This window comes from Fusarium venenatum, assembly GCF_020744135.1.
Source record: "Fusarium venenatum strain MPI-CAGE-CH-0201 chromosome Unknown EDB82scaffold_1, whole genome shotgun sequence".
Taxonomy (NCBI): Eukaryota; Fungi; Ascomycota; class Sordariomycetes; order Hypocreales; family Nectriaceae; genus Fusarium; species Fusarium venenatum.
The window spans coordinates 6515354-6532995 of NW_027072129.1; the positions used below are offsets into that span (position 1 = coordinate 6515354).

At 47.4% G+C, this 17642-nt stretch overlaps 6 protein-coding genes and 1 non-coding gene across 7 annotated transcripts; 3 read left to right on the forward strand and 4 right to left on the reverse strand.

Moving 5' to 3' along the window:
* Positions 1-883: 883 nt before the first annotated feature.
* EDB82DRAFT_551333 (uncharacterized protein) lies at positions 884-2488 on the reverse strand. The gene has a single exon (XM_025729956.2). It carries the CDS (start codon positions 2339-2341, stop codon positions 1052-1054), a length of 1290 nt encoding a protein of 429 aa, XP_025589129.1. The 5' UTR covers positions 2342-2488; the 3' UTR covers positions 884-1051.
* Positions 2489-3652: 1164 nt separating this feature from the next.
* Positions 3653-5523, forward strand: EDB82DRAFT_488379 (mitochondrial carrier domain-containing protein). Its single transcript, XM_025729955.2, has 5 exons — positions 3653-4150; positions 4344-4763; positions 4817-5162; positions 5219-5294; positions 5355-5523. The coding sequence occupies exons 1-4, from the start codon at positions 3990-3992 to the stop codon at positions 5255-5257; spliced, it is 966 nt and encodes a 321-aa protein (XP_025589128.1). The 5' UTR covers positions 3653-3989; the 3' UTR covers positions 5258-5294; positions 5355-5523.
* Positions 5524-7982: 2459 nt separating this feature from the next.
* EDB82DRAFT_471678 (uncharacterized protein) lies at positions 7983-8774 on the forward strand (the record flags this gene model as incomplete). Its single annotated transcript, XM_025729951.2, has 2 exons — positions 7983-8274; positions 8416-8774. 2 exons carry the CDS (start codon positions 7983-7985, stop codon positions 8772-8774), a joined length of 651 nt encoding a protein of 216 aa, XP_025589125.2.
* A 1059-nt stretch (positions 8775-9833) lies between these two features.
* Positions 9834-11842, forward strand: EDB82DRAFT_63392 (uncharacterized protein). The gene is made up of 4 exons (XM_025729950.2): positions 9834-9858; positions 9931-10005; positions 10303-11202; positions 11259-11842. The coding sequence occupies exons 3-4, from the start codon at positions 10308-10310 to the stop codon at positions 11696-11698; spliced, it is 1335 nt and encodes a 444-aa protein (XP_025589124.1). The 5' UTR covers positions 9834-9858; positions 9931-10005; positions 10303-10307; the 3' UTR covers positions 11699-11842.
* A 13-nt stretch (positions 11843-11855) lies between these two features.
* On the reverse strand, positions 11856-13291 carry EDB82DRAFT_488388 (uncharacterized protein). The gene has a single exon (XM_025729949.2). It carries the CDS (start codon positions 13180-13182, stop codon positions 11986-11988), a length of 1197 nt encoding a protein of 398 aa, XP_025589123.1. The 5' UTR covers positions 13183-13291; the 3' UTR covers positions 11856-11985.
* Positions 13292-15288: 1997 nt separating this feature from the next.
* Positions 15289-15370, reverse strand: EDB82DRAFT_t50. Its single transcript has one exon. It is a non-coding gene; the product is annotated as a tRNA-Ser (tRNA).
* EDB82DRAFT_488390 (Alpha/Beta hydrolase protein) lies at positions 15350-17576 on the reverse strand. The gene has a single exon (XM_025729947.2). The coding sequence runs from the start codon at positions 17160-17162 to the stop codon at positions 15558-15560; it is 1605 nt and encodes a 534-aa protein (XP_025589121.1). The 5' UTR covers positions 17163-17576; the 3' UTR covers positions 15350-15557.
* Positions 17577-17642: the final 66 nt, after the last annotated feature.

Here is a 17642-nt window from a genome sequence, read left to right on the forward strand (position 1 = left end):
AACCACCAGAGATGTACAGAACAGTACAGAACTAATGTGAAACCGAAACTCCCAGACCTGGCTGGGACTGAGAACATGATGTCTATCCATCTTGACATCTTCGTACCATTGTGCGATTCTTTCTCGATCTAGGATCTCCACGGTATCATTGACCGCTTCCTCGATTTTCATGGCAGAGAGTTAGACATGCATCTCGATATCGTGCAAGTGAACCAGCATGCTGTCGTCGCAATGTCACGGTGTCTATCATCTGAATCGGTTTGCGGATGTACTTGGACGTGAAGAATTTTGCTCCCTTGGTCGCTTTTGTATCGGGAGGCCCTGAGAAAGCGGAGCGGTGGGAACTGATTCCATAGCTACTCAGCATTAAGAAGAGTAGCTGTCCACCCACGACTCTACCAAAGGCGTACCCAGAACCCTGGTGCAAATTTCCAACTTAACTAAGCTCATAGATGACTGCAAAAGCCCGGCTACTCATAACCCGGCGGTCTCGTTGAGTTCCATCAGGTAAGAGATGGCCAGAGGCCAAGTATCCTATATGGGATAGTAGAGGAACCTACCGAATTGCTCAAAGAGATTATGGATCGAGGAGTTACTCCATGAACAGAAGGTATAGATGGAAGGATTGGCCTTGATCTGGCAACGGGGTACGCTTACGATGATGCTTTGAAGCTCTTTGGCAGGGTGGCAAGTAAGAAAGAGACAGCGATCTTGTATGATACCATGTATCTTGAAGGCACTTCCTGACGTTCTAGGATTTTAATAGAATTTTGACAAAAATACAACGAAGCTTAGCAGGGGACTGCACTAGGGGTATCTTTTTCTTCTCTTAGTATTGTTCATCCGACTTCCTTTCCACTAAAGATTTAGGGTATCAAAATAAGCAATCCAAAAGCTCAGTCTAAATAGTATGGAATGCTTCCAGCAGTCAACTTTTCTGTTACCCCTGAGGTCTAAGCACCAAGCTTCTCTGACGGGAGTGTTTCTACATCTTCTTGAACTATCAAGTAAAGGTTGGTAGAGCCACATCTTCATCTGGAGGTTGAACTTATTACTCGTTCCGTATTGGTTGAGAGGGTCCAACAAATGGTTCGTTCGCTGCTCCAGGATTTGCCAAAGGGGCCTTTTCATCCCGTTCAACCCGTCCTGACTCTCGCTCGTCACTTGGGGCCAGCAATGTTACTGGAGAGACGCCTTCTGCTTTAAAGTACTGTCCAGCTATCGCCCCCCTGAACTCCCATTTCAAACTGTGTGATTGGCGGATGTTGTATGTGGTAAAGGATGGAGACCTGAAATACTGGCGGCCATGACGTCCGAGACGCAAATCAATCATCCCCCTAAGATCGACGGGAAGAGAGCCGTTTGCACATGGTATGTAAATGCCGCCTTTGGCTTTAGAAAGAGTATCCATGACATCAAGGTCGAGTTCTGTGGAGCGCTCGTTCGAATGGGGAGACAAAATCCCGCTGCAGAGGAGATCTATGGTCCTGACAACCCGAATAGAGATAAATGACAGTTCAACCTGTTGTGGCACATCGCGGAGGGCTTTGCTCGTGGCTGTTCTGCTTGGAATGATATGAAACAGCACAGGTAGAAGGTCTGGATTGTCAAGTTGGATAACGGTTGGGAGGCTAACAATCAGGTCGAAGGCAAGCAGGGGGACGCTCGATGTTTGGAGGATCTGTTTGAGTTCTTGATAGAATGAGAGCTTGGTCTCTTCCGTTCCCGGGACGAGACGATAGGCCACGATCTTGTGATGGCTCCGGGCCCGATTGAGACCAAAATCCGGGATGGGAGGGTTCAGGGGCATTCTCATCACTGTGATCGGAAGCGTAGCCTCAACAGATTTGTTTTTCCCGCCAAATTTCAGTGTAGCTGTCAAATAGTACTCGATGAAAGCCTGAATATCTCCGTCGGAGGAATACATATACGTTGACGGGAGAACATGGTCTTCCTGGTGCAAGGGTAGGAAACTCTCCCTCTGCTTATCGTTTCTCAGGGATCTTGGATTGACATATTTCGGCAGTGTAATAGAAAAAGGCCAGACATGCTCGTCGGCGCCCGCTCCAATATGGATAGGACCCTGAAAGATCTTCAGTTGAGTCTTGGCGGAGATGAGGTTGAAACGACCTCGCTTGGTGTCGCCGAAGTCTATATCTTGGAGTACGATCTTGGTCTTGGACCTGCCCGACACTGAGATGACGATTGAAGCATTGGTGTTTATAGTGTGATTCCTTCGGTAGACGTGTCCGGTGATTGCGTCGCCCGGAGCGTATGGACGCTGGTTTCCATCAAGGCGGATGCCCAACGATGAGGAGCATGAAATACCGGTCCGAGGCATACTGTTGAGTATTAGAATGGTGAGAAGCGAGGAGCACAAAAAACGAGTCCACGAGGGTAAGAGTATTTGGTATTTGTACACAATTTCCAAAGCTTGTCACTAACTTTGTTTCTGGCTCCGTGGCTAAGAGTCGTAATTCAATATAGTTCATGAACCAAAAAGTAAGGGTATCTATATTTTACTTTTATTATTGAGGTTGAGTTAAGTAGGTATACCCATAACAGGTCACGTACACATGCTACATCATCAACTGTTATATTTTATGGCATTCTTTTCGTTCAACCAATTCCAATATTAAATTCCAAAAAGCCATGTTCTTATTCTATTACGATTTAGTAGTAACCTCATGACATGTTGGAACCCTTTACTTGAATCTTCCATGAGTTCGTTTTCACTTGTGGTTCGAGATTGCTAACACTCAGGTACAACTGCTGTGACTTTGACTGAATACGCAGTAACATATCGTGAGTTACTGTAACTTTGTAAGCCCCAAGTCTCTCAAGAACTTTAACGACAGACATCTACCTATCTAAGTGTCTGTAGACCTAGGTATGTAGTTATATAACATTTAGCCAATTATTGTTGGTCGCTAAGATACATGATCGAGTTTATCAGAGATAAGATAAGAACAAGCCGTAGGGTACCTAATGCAAGGTCCATGGATGCTTGGCCAACCAGAATGACAGGGTTTATAGTTCAGTGTTGGCTTTAGGGTGATAAATCGGCGATTGATCTGAGATGTGTCTGTTAAGGTCGCATGTCACAAACCTGACATACTGAAGTGGTTACCAGTCACAAATTTGCGACAACAAACGAATGAGGTATCGAAAAACAGAAACACCATCACTGAGTCGAAGAATGTTTGAATGATTCAGTCAAGAAAACAAACATCAAGGTATGACGTCGAACTACAAGGAAACGCTAGCATCGCAAAGTCAGTTAAACTCCGACACCGAGTCAAGGTCTGAAAAGTCATGCTTATCGCTTAGTATCCATTGGTCGGGCCGGTAATAAAATAAACAAGCAGAGCACGCAACCAAGGAGGAAGAAAAAACCTGCCCTGTCTTAGTATCCAGCCAATGCCATGGACACGTTGGCGAAGAGCGGTTAGTGAATGGTGGGTCTGTCCGAGGAATTCTCGGGCAGTGAGATCTGGCATTTTGAGAGAATAGTGACTGATGTTTGAGATCGTTCAAGCCTTGGCGTCGAAGGAGTGATATCAGTGAGTTATCATGTATTGATACTGTAACTCACCTGTTGGCCAGTTAGAATCTCTTCAAAAAATTCAAATAGCGGCCTTTTCTCAAAAAGATAACGTCACAGCCCAGCTTCATTCTTGCGGCTAACAGGGGGGATCCCCCCCAATTTGTCCTGCTTACCCCGGGTCCTGTTCAACAGTGGGGAAGCTTCAGTGGATGTTGGCCACTGTAAAACCAGAAATGCCACTGTAGAACCCCCTTGACCCGGTCCGTGCAGTCGCCGGCGCCGATTATCCGAGTCTTCCCGAGCTGGGAGACCGGGACCAGAAAAAAAAAAAGACCTCAAACCTCAAACACCAAAAAGGTTTTCCCCCCTTCTTCCTTTCTCTTCTTCACTCCACCCAACAATCTCCCCTCAGTCCTTTGTCGTCTGAATAACCATCTTCACAATGGCTGCCTCTACCGGATCCACCAAGGTCGACGCTGTCGTCCAGAACATCAAGGCTGAGACTCCTGAGAAGAAGTCTGGCCTTGCCCTCTACTCCCGATTCGCCCTTGCCGGTGCTGTCTGCTGTTCCGTCACCCACGGTGGTCTCACCCCCGTCGATGTGTATGTTCCAATCGCCCATGCGATGAGTCTTGCGTCGTCAATTGCTTCAGAGGTGGTGGTTCTGTGCGCCGGGATTGCGAGACACAATAGCCTTGCTACGGCCACTTTACCACGCAGCAAACCTTGATAGCAACAACCGACAAGCATTCGCGCACCGCATTATCCAAAAATAAGCAACTGACAAGGCCTACAGCGTCAAGACCCGTATCCAGCTCGACCCCGCTACCTACAACCGCGGTCTCATCGGTGGTTTCCGCCAGGTCGTCAAGAATGAGGGTGCTGGTGCTCTCCTCACTGGTGTCGGCCCTACCTTTGCCGGTTACTTCCTCCAGGGTGCTCTGAAGTTCGGTGGTTACGAGTTCTTCAAGCAGCAGTGGATTGACACTCTCGGCTACGAGACTGCTTCCAAGAACCGAACTGCTGTCTACCTGGCCTCTTCCGCCACTGCTGAGTTCTTCGCCGATATCGCTCTCTGCCCTCTTGAGGCTACCCGTATCCGTCTCGTCTCTGAGCCCACCTACGCCAGCGGTCTCGTCTCTGGCTTCGGCAAGATTGTCAAGAACGAGGGTGTCGGTGCTCTCTACGCCGGTTTCGGACCCATTCTCTTCAAGCAGTAAGTTCCTACGGTTCAATCGCACATCTCCCACAAACTGACTTGTGCTCCAGGATCCCTTACACCATGGCCAAGTTCGTCGTCTTCGAGAAGGTCTCTGAGTCTGTCTTCCGCACTTTCCCCAAGAAGGACCTCTCCGACGGTATGCAGACTGTTGCCAACCTTGGCTCCGGTCTGATTGCCGGTTTCGCCGCTGCCATCGTCTCTCAGCCCGCCGACACCATGCTCTCCAAGATCAACAAGACCAAGGGTCTCCCCGGTGAGGGCACTGTCTCTCGTCTCGTCAAGATCGGTAAGGAGCTCGGTATCCGTGGCTCTTACTCTGGTATCGGTGCCCGTCTCTTCATGGTCGGTACTCTCACTGCAGGCCAATTTGCCATTTATGGCGACTTGAAGAAAGTAAGTTCATTTAATAGCCCTTGCGTTGAAGTTCTCATGGCTCACGATGTTTTTAGGCTATGGGTGCTACTGGTGGTGTTGAGATCGCTGCTTAAACGACCTGAATACATTTCGGATAATTGTGGAGAAAAGGTTAGTTATTAAAAACCTTAAACCGAAATTAGAAACACCCAACTAACTTGCTCCTGCCAGTTACTAGGTGCAAAGGATGAAGGGGTAAATAGCCGCTTCCAAGCTCTTGATTGCACTTTTCGAGCCATTTTTGTAAAACACCATGATAGATTAATGTTCAACTCAAGGCGCAGGGATGCCTTTTACGATATACTTTTCCCTCAAGCCTTGTTAAATCGTATCCAGAAACCGTTCTGTATAAGTGAAGACATGTTTGATAATGTGATCATCTACGACCAACACCAACATCCACTTACCCTCTGCATTTCAGGATATACGCCTTTTGCACTCATTTCCAGAACGTGCAGTGACATCAGTAATTTATAATCCATCTATAAATACATTAACAATGGTCCAGTCAGGGGTGGATGAGGCTTGAACAAAAGACACGGAACAGCCCCACAGCATGTCGACTAGACTCCTTTGAGATGTCACCATCCAACGCTTTGAGGTTTCGATACAAAGTGGCAGAAAGTGCGTAGTTGGATTGCAGGAATGTGGTTCAGATCTTGTTGCACTTCGATCATTGAGGTAGACAGGTTATGCCTTAAATTCCAATCGTAAGAGAAGACACAGGCAGTTCCCGAAAAAGGAAACAAACCTTGCTACTATTAATCGAGTCATCATATTGCATCTTGCTGGTCGGGCTTCCGTTCTATAGTTCGAGGCCAGTAAAATGGCTCGTTCTACTACGCTCATCGATTTAATTCATTGAAGTATTGCCCTTAGGAACTGCTATCAACATCACAGACTTGAGGATGAGGCTAAATTAACACCTTGAAATAAAGAAGTGCCCAGGACATTTATGCATTTGAGGCTCAATCTACTCTCGGGTCGAACTAAATATTTTCTTTTGGCCATTTTGCTATCTTCCCATTATTGATCCCCGATATATACATACATTTATCTCAGAATTACCATACATGATGATGAGCGTGGCAAACCACCCTTAGGCAATCCGTTTGACGTTCATCCCCCAAACCCAGACTCAGTAACATTGACCGACAACAACATCCCGAAAATAATTGCCTGAGTTCTACTTATCACCCTTGTTCAGAATCTTAGTAGTATGTTCAATATTCTCAATGGTGACTCCCAGCTCGTTTGCCAACGAGCCGTCGTTGCATGCAACTCTGCTGAGGCTGGGTGCGGCCAGTTAATTCCAGACAAATTCCACTTCCTATCTGTCTGATGTAATGCTAAGATGACGTTTGAGATTGTCAAACAACTTTTGCTTCAAAACTCCACCATGTTCCCGTGCTATCGATTCCACTAGTCGCCATGACGCTCTCTGTATAGCTTCGAGGAGAACTTTGTGATGTACTAGAAACTGGAAGGCTAGTGGAATATTCCCTTCCTGACCGAAATCGATAAGATCAAAAATGCTGTAAGGGAGGTTGACGGCGTGTAGGTGCTATAACGAGTATGTAGAACAGTCGCCGTGAAAGCATCGTGCACTTTCTCAATGAGAGCCTCATTCTCAACAGGGACTTCAATTATGTCATGGCAATAATGAAGAAAGAAGGCGAGCGATCCATATGGAATCTTCTCGCCGAGTGTAAACTGGCCAGCCTTTCCAGTGCACATCACCTTGTGGACGGCTTTGACATGCTCGGGTTGCCAGTCAATCCCTGGTCGCATGCGTGGCTTAACTATTGTTAGTTTTTGTCCGTTTGAAGCGTTTAAACAAGTGCTTACCCTCATCTCTTTGATCCGGTTGGCAGCATCCTGGTTCTTGAGAGGACTATTAGGGTCAAAGGCCAAGAAGGTGGCTTCGCCGTCGTCCTTAGTGTGTGGACCATAGGGTGGGCCAGGAAGCGATGAGGCTACAGCCTTTTCGATGTTGTCCAAATACTCAAAGTTGCCATAAGCGGTGAACAGATCATAGAGAATCAGACACTTTGCTTGAAGTTCATCCAAATGAGTGACAACAGCAGGATCAGGGGTTATTAACTTGGTAGCCTGGTCAGTCATTTCGCCGCTGCATCGTAATTATCCCATCATGTCTTATCTCTGCATATACCAGAAGTAGTGATATAATATATATTGATGGTTAGTATTATAGAAACCACCAAAAGATTGTGGGTTGTGAATTATACCTGAGTCTTCTCTTGGACATTCTCCTTTGCCGAGAGTGCAACGTTAGGCAGTTGCCTGATATTTTAACACTGACACATACCTGGCTGATTCACAGCACCAGCAAACACAGAAAAAAACTGGTGACATTCCAGGTATAAATCTGGCACTGAACTCCCGTCCCTCCCCAACCTTCACTTCTCATCAACACTCGCTCACCTTCACCCTGCCACGCGATCACGCGCGGTGCACTCCCCTATTGCTTGCTTCCCCTATCAGGATATATCTCAGGCAACTTCATCCTTCTCAGGGTAGCCTGCCGCTACATTTCTCATTATCTTGCGCATTCATTCCGTTTCTACACTGCATACACTCGCAAAACTTGTGTTTGGTCTTCTCCTTTACACAATCATCTGGTAAGCCGCCCTTAATTCTTACGTCTTCGAGCCCAAACTCACTCTGTGGTTAGCAATCCGACTTCCTGCGTAGCTGGTTGTATTCTGATTATTTGTGTGAATCAAACGTCTCGGCAATTACCTACTCTTCAACATCACGATTTCGATACCCTCCATCATGCTCAACCAACCCGATCCGGAACTCCCTGCGTTCTTTGCGATCCTCCGAAAAGAGATCCATGATTTTGCTCAACGTTTCTGGGAGACTGGAAACGAAGGTTACTTGGAAAAGATGAACGAAACCTTGGGCGAAGGTTGCGATAGACTTCATGGCAAAGATGCGTACCTGGCCTTTAATAGAGGCAACTACTTTGATGATGATGACATTTTTGATGTGGTTGAGGAATTCGAGGTGGGCGCCTGTCACAAGATGTATATAAGACCAAAACTGACGACAAGTCAAGCCACAGGTAGGACGCGAATTGAACCCCGATCTCATCCGACCTATTCACGACATCCTGCTCAAAGAACTACCAGGCGGAGACGGAATGTTGCTCGGCGAGCGGCTCCCGCATTCAGCGCTCGGCTTCTTTCTCGACTATTGTGACAAGGAGTCAATCTGAATTTTCCGCCGGAGATGATTTCTGAGACTGTCTGTCGTGCCGTTCGTCTAAGCGAAGCGCATGCCCGCCACGCTCCGCACTCATCGCCCCCCTCTACGGCGCCGATTGTGGCCCCGTCGAGTACAAGTAGACAGGAAGGCAACAGCAAGCCTTCTCAGCTGGGTTGTGACTCTCTAGTGCGCGTCAAAGGAATTGTTGAGTCTATGCAGAAAGATTTGGGGGTATCGGCTGAACTCGCATCACTCAATGGCGAAATTCCACAGGGTCAGTCTGCCGAAGATCTTGCAACCCGGCTCCAAGCTATGATGAACAGCCAGGAGTCAGAGGTTGATGTGCACCAAAGATGATCTCAGCCATCCATGCACAAACTGCCGGTAATATCAAAAGTACCATGAGACAGCTGAACATCGCCACCAATGAGCTAAACAAAGTCATCCAGCCTGTGGGTGAAGGAAACAACTAGGCCCTGGAAAATAGCATACGAAACACTACTACCAGTTGAACCCATTGGGCCTGAAAATGAAGGACGTCGGTCGAATGGATTATCAAGGTTATACTTGGGAGAAGCTTGCGGTCTATCATGTTTCGTGGAAGATTCGCTGAGGATATAAGGCGAGATCAGGTACAACTATCAAAGGTCTGCAAAATCACAATTGTGTTGATGTCTACGTAGAAGGAGTCTTTAGGACAGGTTAATAGAAGCCTAGATAAAATAATCAAAAGCGCAGAGCAAAGTAAACTGATTCAATTGCTATGGTGGAATTTGAGTTGCGAAGTGGTGGGAGCTCTGTGTAATTCTTTGCAGGTATGATGGAGGATGTTCGAATTGTCGAATGTGCTGAAATGTAAGATATAAATCTGCCCATGGGAAGCAAAAACATAACAAATACCTTTTGGTAATTTTTTACTAAGGTTCTTTTTATTCTCTTCAGTGAACTATTGAAATGCGTATCTACGTGTTGTCTGATATCATCATGCCTTTTTTGTTGAGTTCCATCAAGCAGGGTTTCGATTTAGATTGACGTGTAAAGTCGCGGCGCAGTAGAGTACCCTGCGCCTCAGCACGTTACCTATCAACTTAGATACTAATGCATGGGACAACTGGTTTTCTGGGACAAAAGCTAAGCAAAAACAGCGTTGGCAAAGTCCAGCTCTGCAGGTCAACCTTTGACAGCTCAGAATGACCCATCAATAGTTTGATCCTTGTTGAGTCAAACTTGGAGCATTGGAAATCAGGAATTGTAGAAAGTTCATTTTAATCACCAACGAATTGGACTTTGGATACCAAGGTGGTTTGATCAACCTAGAAATCAGGGAATTATAAATTAGACAACTTTAGCCATATCGCTAGTTTAATTTAAAATGCGCCTTTATCAGTTAAAGGTTAATGCGGTGAAGCTGTCCACGCATGATGAGATCGGCAGATGACCAGTCAAAGTATGTAGCGACAGATATGACGGCCCAGACCCTTAGGTTTTCTACACGAATTGCTAATGTTCCAACAATCATATTCTTGATTCGCTGCAAAATTAAGCCAACACGGATAACAGCTGTGTTTTGGCGGTTTGGAGCGCAAAGGTACCTGCCTCTTTCTTCCTCTCGGCGGCTCTTTCTCCAAGCGTTGTCAGTTATTCACGCCGCCTGCCGATGTGTTGTACTGTGCAACGCAACCGTCCAGCGACTTCCACTACTTCTCCAACTTGACTTCATCAACTATTCGAGACCATCAATACTCTGCATCCTCACACACTCACTCAACCGTCCGTTCATCTTTTGTGATTGTTTCTGCCTTCTTTTGCTGTCGCTTCTGATTCTACCTCTAATCTTTACCCCTCCTTCATGACCACGAGACACTGATAAGCTCATGGCCCACAGCTATCATGACTGCTCCCACCCTTGATAGCGAAGCCCAAGCTCGCATCCCCGACCGACACATTTCCTCGCCAGACTCGCCAATACAGACGATAGAAACCCCCCTCAAATTTGAGATACCCGAAGACTGTCGCACTTTCTCTCCATTTGCTCGCCTACCGCCCGAAATACGCACCCAGATATGGCAAAGTACCCTGGACACCCCCGGTATGCACTTTCTCAAAATCGACACCGACTGGCACCCATCCACAGGTATCGGAAAATGGTGGATGAAAGAGTCGACCCTCCTCAATATGTCCTCGGATGACGAAAATGAAGAAGGTGATCCTATGACCCTCGAAGTCAAAAGGGAAAGGCGGCCAACACACAAAATAGATGGTGCCTTGAAGCCTCTCTACCCCACTTCACAAGCCGACATCTCCTACTACACCAACCTGCACAAGCAACTCGCCAAACTCTCTGTTACATGCAATGAAGCTGCGGCTGTTGCCAAAAGCCTCGTGAAACGATCAACCGCCTTTCGTTTGGATACTGGACGGCTCGTTAGCCTCAACTCCTCATCAGATGTTATTTACCTAGATTACATCCCTCCCGATTTCTATGAAGACAACATACGTTTTACCAAAGCTCTAAACTGCTCAGGATTGGATCAGATTCGCAAGGTCGCCATGAGATACTGCCACAAATGGCATGACCGGAAATCACCACTGCGGTGCCCGAATTGCGGCCAGATTCATGACCTGACTGATAGACTCAGGTATCCAAAGCATCTGTACCGGTTTTTAGCACAATATCTTCCCAACTTGGAGGAATTTTACTTTGTTGACTACATGATTCTACGAAAGTCACGTGGAACTACCGAAGCCTGTACCGATACACAAGGATCCTTAAATGGCCAAAGTGGTATGTGACGAACGACGAGATGTGATCCCAACGCAACCACTGACTAGAAGCTACAGCAGGAAAACTCAGAACGTCCAGGTTTGAGGGCGGAAACAGAAGCTTCTATGAGGTGGAAGAGCCAAGCTGGAAGATCACCTCACATGTCCTTGAGGTTAAATCCTGGTTGCAAGAACATTTTGTTAAATACGCCAAATTGAGTAAGCTCAGCAAACACAAGAATCCGGAACAGGTCAAATTCGGCGTCCTCGCATGCGAATGGCGTGTCGAACCTCCTGCGACACCAAAGAAGGCATCCGTGACGCCAGTTAAAAAGGGAAGAAACAAGAGAGCTCATAGTGAGGAGCACTCTTTGTCAAGGGCCCGACAGATATCGCCGCGCCAGAGACCAATTTCCCCCATCGAATATCTTCCCTACGAAGCGACGGTCCGTTATCCGTTTGTTTTTGACGCGTGCGGCAGCAACAAGTATGATTTCACCTTTTCAATGTCCCTTTAAGTTCCTTTAAGGGATTTTCTAGCACTGAGCTTGGGTTTAAACTCGAACTTTGGCGAGGAGTTTCGGTTCGAATTCGGAGTTTGGGATCACTGCAGTTCACACTTTTGATGTTCTTACAGGCTGGGACTGGCGGAGTGGTATTATCGTTACAAAGATTAGAATAGCATAGAGTATACACCTTTCAGATCACATCGGCGTATTGAGTCTACCCTACGATTTACACACCCTTCCCTACAACAAGAAAAGTTATTGATTGTCCTTTGCTGGTTAACAGTGCAGAGTTGTGCTTAGTATACTCCCACCATGGAAAGCTCATCAAGCATGCCTTTGGTTATTCTGTTCAACTCCATCAACTTACTTGGCCGTGTTGTCCACCCGTCTTCCACAACACCCAGCTCAGAATTCAGCATATCCTTGTATCTTTGACACGTCATCAAACCTGTCCAAGCAGTCTTGCTGGACCAAGGGCTAGGAAACCCGACCAGCAGATTAATCTGACTCATAACATGCCGAAGCAGCTCGGAGAAGAGAACAAATTGGGTCGATGGCTCAATCAGTGGTACCTCAGCAAACGCCATGGGAGCTGAGTCAATCAGATCCCGTCGTGGGTCCGATATTGAGTTGAAGATTAATTTGAGGACAAATTCAAGATGCTTGATGAGTTGGACGTAACAAGATATGATGAGAAACATGGTTGGTGAATCAAAGACGGGAGGAAGCCGTGGAGCAGAGCTTCCGGATGTTGGCGTTGTACCACCGGATGAGAGAAAGGGTGGTGATGAAGCGGAAGATGTTGGTGTATCTGCAGTAAGTGCCATTATCATTTTGTTTGTATATGGCTGCCGGCCGTAGCAGGAAACAGAGCGCGTGCCAAGCTGTTGATGCAGCGTTTTCAGGACAACCAGAAAGTCCTGTGCCGTCCTCAAGACCATCTGTACATTCTCATAACCATTCATGGTACTATGAACCTTGCAAATAAATTCGTGCAAATCGGAATTGCTCACAAATTGAGCAGCAAATTCCCTTCCCCGGTGGATATCCGCATTCAGCCTTGACAATTTCTCAAACAGCTGCTCACTAGGTCTGATGACGGGCTGCTCAACATCTTGGGCATCGAGAGTCTGCACAGCAGGCCATGTTTCCATAGGAAACGGAAGAGTTTCTGGCGAATAACCGCAGAAAGGGTCAAGATTCCATGTCGAATCGTCCAGCAGACCCTGGATAAACTGCATGCCATCATCCATTGGCTGCGGCGAATCGGGGCCGCTACGAAGCACGATTTCCACAGCTTCAACCACGTCGTCCTTCTTGGGTGGTCGCCCGACGCGACGCTGCAGACCGGCCTGGCAGTGTAGGTTGAGACGGGAACAACGGGCGCATGTGGCGCTGGGGCCGACAGGGCGAGAACATCGGAGCTTTTGACGGCGACAGCGCTCACAAGCGGAGCGGATTTGATTTGGATGTGTTGATGGGGCGGTGTGCATTTTGTTTCCCTCTCACACAAACTTGTGTTTGTCTGAAATGATGAATTTTTGTCTCTAATGTTTGGGGTGAGATGAGAAATGAGATGTGAGTGAGACGGATAGAGTAGAATTAGTTGGATGTTATGCGGGGCTCCGCTCGGAGGCTTTAGTGGGTCGATCGGAGGGTTTTGGACGGGGCCGTGCGGGAGAGGAGACGGGAATGGGAAGCTTGAAATATGGAACACGCCGACTACATCGGAGGCTACCTCTTTATAAGGTATGGAATCACTATTATCGGGCTTACGATGATGAATTCATGCTGCGAATTGTTTCTAGAATTAATCGATTGACTACAGTTTTAGTTTCTGAATACAGTTGCTGAACATGTCCAACCTTGTTGGGATGCTTACGGTATTGTTTTCTCTTTTCTCTTTTGCCAAGATATCAATTGTGTTGTGATGAGGTAGGTAATTAAATTTGGTCGATTTTGAATTTTCATTCTGGTTTAAATAGTCCCAGTGCCCCTTCCACATAGGTGCTCTTTAATGCTCCAGGCCTACCTGACGGGCTGCGCTGGGGATTGCATTCTTTTATGCTATGGCAACGAACACAACTTGGATTCAAGCCTTTCCTCGTTAATGGGTTTTTCGACAGTCAATCCAAATTCATGTCGCTCATGCCCTCGTGATTGATGAGTCTGCGTTCTATCCACCTTTCCCCTCGAGGGGCTGCCATGACGCTACTTCTGAAAGTCCAACACTATCCTGTGCTTTCAAGCTGCTAGCCATCTTGCACTGGGAAGCACTACCATGCACATTTCCTCCTACTCGGAGGTATATCGAGTCTCAAGGAACAACAGTATCTAAGGCTTGAACACGTTCAACGCCGAAGTCACCAAGTGCATCTCGCACATAATAGCGGCCCGAAGGATAGCCACGGGATGACATCTTCATTCTCATTCAGAACCTTAGAGCTCCCGGCGACACACTTGGAGAACTGCAGTATCAGAGCATGCTAAACATGAAGCCATATTTTATGGATATGAGCATGACGCTCGCTCGAGACCCTACTAAGGCCAACCCTCATGATGGGATCACTCGTCGTGATTATACTTTCGCCCATTTCAAGACTGTAAGAACATCCGACGAGGAGGCTCTTTCAATGGCACAAGAAGACACTGGTTGCATTAAGCCAAAGTCTGTATTCTAAATAAAGGCTTCAGGCCGACTATTCTTTCTTTGAGCTTATAGTCGACTGCGTCATCTGCAACGATGCCTGTAAGTACTTGCATCCTATCGTATATACTTAGACCCTAATAACACATTGATGATAGTTGAAGCTTAAAAAAAGACCGGCCATGTTACCCCCTTAGGCTACTGATGATGCGGAAAGATCATCATGCCTCAAGTCCCTCCGCTGACGAGTGAGGTCCCTAAGGACCACACTCACTGGAAGTGTCACACCAACCCATGTTAACATTCGAGAAGGAAAATGAGGGTTCAGATTCGTCAACACATGCTATTTGTCAACCAGACTCTACCATACATCATCTATGTATCATATACGCACCTGGGGTGCATCGTCTATGTTCGTATTCCCGACGAGAAGCGCTTTAAGCTTCATAAAATAGCCGCGAGAGCTCCAAAGAGACATTTCATTCGCGTCAAGGGCTACCATAGCCTAGTTTACTAAATCTGGATGCCCGATAAGAACAAAAGTTTCCGGCTCAGGATGTCATATCCCTTGGGAAATGCAAAGTCTGTCGACTACGGCGTGGATTATGGCTACTTTGTCAATTTGCACTGCCAGATTGGCTGTAGTTTGAACTGCTGAAGATTTGTCTCTGCGAGGCAAGATCATGAATCCCACGGGGCAAATACCATTTGACAGATATACTTGGACTATCAAGACTTTTAGTAGGCTATACCTGATCTTGCCTTATATCCTAAGCGAATTTCCCAGGAAACATATCACACCGACTAGGGGCATGAAGCATAGCCAAGTCAGGTAGAAATGTGAATTAATCAGAGTTAATATCACCTACACAACTCAAAAATAAAACATCTGCTGCCTTTAACGAGATTCGAGACATTCTTTCCTGGCAAAGAAGAGCAAAAAGAAAACCAACGACGCAGGCCTGATTCGAACAGACGCCTCCGAAGAGAATAGATTTCTAGTCTATCGCGTTAGACCACTCCGCCACTGCGCCTTATCATTGGATACAAATATTGGATTTCCAGGAGCCCAAGTACTCATTGCTGGGGACAATGACAAAGTTCGCTGTCTGCATCGTCTAGGTACTTCATTTTTGAACCAACGTCGGCCTTCCACATTGCGGCCCCTTTGGATCTTTATTTTTGTTCATTTTTTATGAGCTCCCTATCAAATAGCTTAGATTACAGGAATTCTCGAATAGCTTCCCAGAAAGCCTGAGGGTTCTCGGACATGGGTAGGTGACCCGTTTGAGGAACGAGCTTCAGTTCTGCGCCCTTGTCTCCAAGAAGTCCCTTGCTCGCATCCATGGCCTTGGGCAAAGCACCCTTTGCATCCTCTTCTCCGGCCACAAACAAGCCACGAACCTTGCAGCTACCCATCTTGGGCTTAAGGTCATAATCCCAGAGGGCTGTGTTGCTATACCTGAAACCCTCGACATCGTTAGAAGCCACCATCTCAGTCATCCACTTAACCGTCTCGGCGTTTGTAGAAGGGTGGAACCAGCGCTGAACAGTCTGCTCAGCAAGCTTCTTAATTCCATTGCCGCCGTCCTCTTCGGCCGTAGCAGTGCGGTCCTTCCAAGCTTGTGTATTTGCTTCGCTTGATGTGGGGTTGAAGTCACAGGCGATGAACTGCTCTAGACGTTCGGGATACTTGATAGCAAAGTTGAGGGTGGTGACACCTCCCATGGAAACACCAATAAGAGTATGTAGTTTTGTAATGCGGAAAGCATCGAGCACAGTCTTCAGGTCGTCAGCCACTTGGTCAATAGTGGCAGCGACGGGAGGCTGTGGTACGGCATGTCGGCCGCGGGTATCATATCGTAGGATTCGCAGGTCAGGACGTTCACGCTTTAGGATTTCCACAAAAGGATCCCACATACGCAGAGATGTCAACAGCGAATTGCAGAATGCGACAGTAGGGGCCTTGGGATCTGGGTTGCCCTCCAATCGGAAAGGAATGTTCAGAGAGTCTGGAGTTGTGACAAATGAGTTGATAGCAGCATTGGGACCGGGCACGGTTGACTGCTTGGAGTCGGGCGAGGTAAATGCAGCTGTCGATGGGAGCTTTGACAGGGAATGCAACTCTCGAGGAGCAGGCCCAAAGACGTAGAAGAGGGAATATGTCCTTCGGCCCTTGGAGGCGACATACTTGTCAAAGACTTGAGTACGCCAAGGGGTATCCATAGACGCCTTGTGTGCCTCCCCGCCTTGACCATTTTCCTTAGCATATTCATGTAGCGCAAGGAAGGTCGTCTTGCCCTGCCCCTCAAGATACGACGTCTTGAAGGCGCGAGAGCGCAACCAACCAGGAACCTTGGCCAGCATGGGAATATGCTCTTCAGTCAACCACTTTTCGTATTCTTCCTCAGCACCCTCAGTGTCCTTGAGATCAATAGTAACAGCAGTAAGCTGGTGGCCCTCAGCTTCGTCGTCACTGAGCTTCTCCAATGGGATGAACTGATCAGACTCCTTGGTGTGAACCAAGTCCCAGAAATACCGCTTCACGTCGACTTGTCCAATTGTCTCAGCTTCTCGGGGAGATCGATTTGCGCGTAGAGTGAGGTACGTCTCGGTTTCGAGCAGGGGCATATCTGCCACGTCGTACGCGGCAAGGTATTCAGGCTCCTGGCCGTCGGTCGCTTTATAACGAAGACCGTTGGTGAAGATCTGAGGGATACGGAGACGGGTTGGGCCGTGCTCGTTGTTATACCACTCATGGAATTGGTCAATAGACAGCCCAGGCCTGGGCTGCATTGTGACGTAGAGGGAACCAGGAGGAGACATGATGGCTGATGATGCGGAATTGGTAGCTTGAATTGGAGAAAGAAGCTTACTGAGTGGTATTTTAATTGTTTTAAAGCGGCCTCATGGCCTCCGGAAGAACGATTTACATGATGGCAGGTGGAGCGAGAATCGGCCGCGAACGCGAAAGTGATCCGGTTCGGCAAATGGCATCGGGAACGTAGAAATGCGGGAGCTGGTGTAAACATTTACCCCGCCACTCACCGAAGCTCACCGGCACGTCACCGAGATTCAAGGTCCACACCGAGAACTGGTAGTGGTGGTGATGGGGAAGGAGCGACCTTGGAAATCCAGGGTCTCGACTTGATTTGCATGGCCTGTGCTAACACAGGGACCGTCACAGTACACACACTGTACAAATGGCAGCCAACAATACTAAGCCAAGCCAAAATTCGTACAAGCCACAGTGCGCTGTTTAGCTGTCACAGCACTGTGACTGGCAGTGTAAGTGCAAGTGCAAGC

Bases quoted from the DNA above. Each gene is read 5' to 3' on its own strand.
- EDB82DRAFT_488388 (XM_025729949.2), bottom strand. From the start codon at position 13,182: ATGCACACCGCCCCATCAACACATCCAAATCAAATCCGCTCCGCTTGT.
- EDB82DRAFT_488390 (XM_025729947.2), bottom strand. From the start codon at position 17,162: ATGTCTCCTCCTGGTTCCCTCTACGTCACAATGCAGCCCAGGCCTGGG.
- EDB82DRAFT_63392 (XM_025729950.2), top strand. From the start codon at position 10,308: ATGACTGCTCCCACCCTTGATAGCGAAGCCCAAGCTCGCATCCCCGAC. The intron at 11,203-11,258 runs GTATGTGACGAA...TAGAAGCTACAG, and splicing joins ATCCTTAAATGGCCAAAGTG to CAGGAAAACTCAGAACGTCC.
- EDB82DRAFT_488379 (XM_025729955.2), top strand. From the start codon at position 3,990: ATGGCTGCCTCTACCGGATCCACCAAGGTCGACGCTGTCGTCCAGAAC. The intron at 4,764-4,816 runs GTAAGTTCCTAC...CTTGTGCTCCAG, and splicing joins GGACCCATTCTCTTCAAGCA to GATCCCTTACACCATGGCCA. The intron at 5,163-5,218 runs GTAAGTTCATTT...CGATGTTTTTAG, and splicing joins TTTATGGCGACTTGAAGAAA to GCTATGGGTGCTACTGGTGG.
- EDB82DRAFT_551333 (XM_025729956.2), bottom strand. From the start codon at position 2,341: ATGCCTCGGACCGGTATTTCATGCTCCTCATCGTTGGGCATCCGCCTT.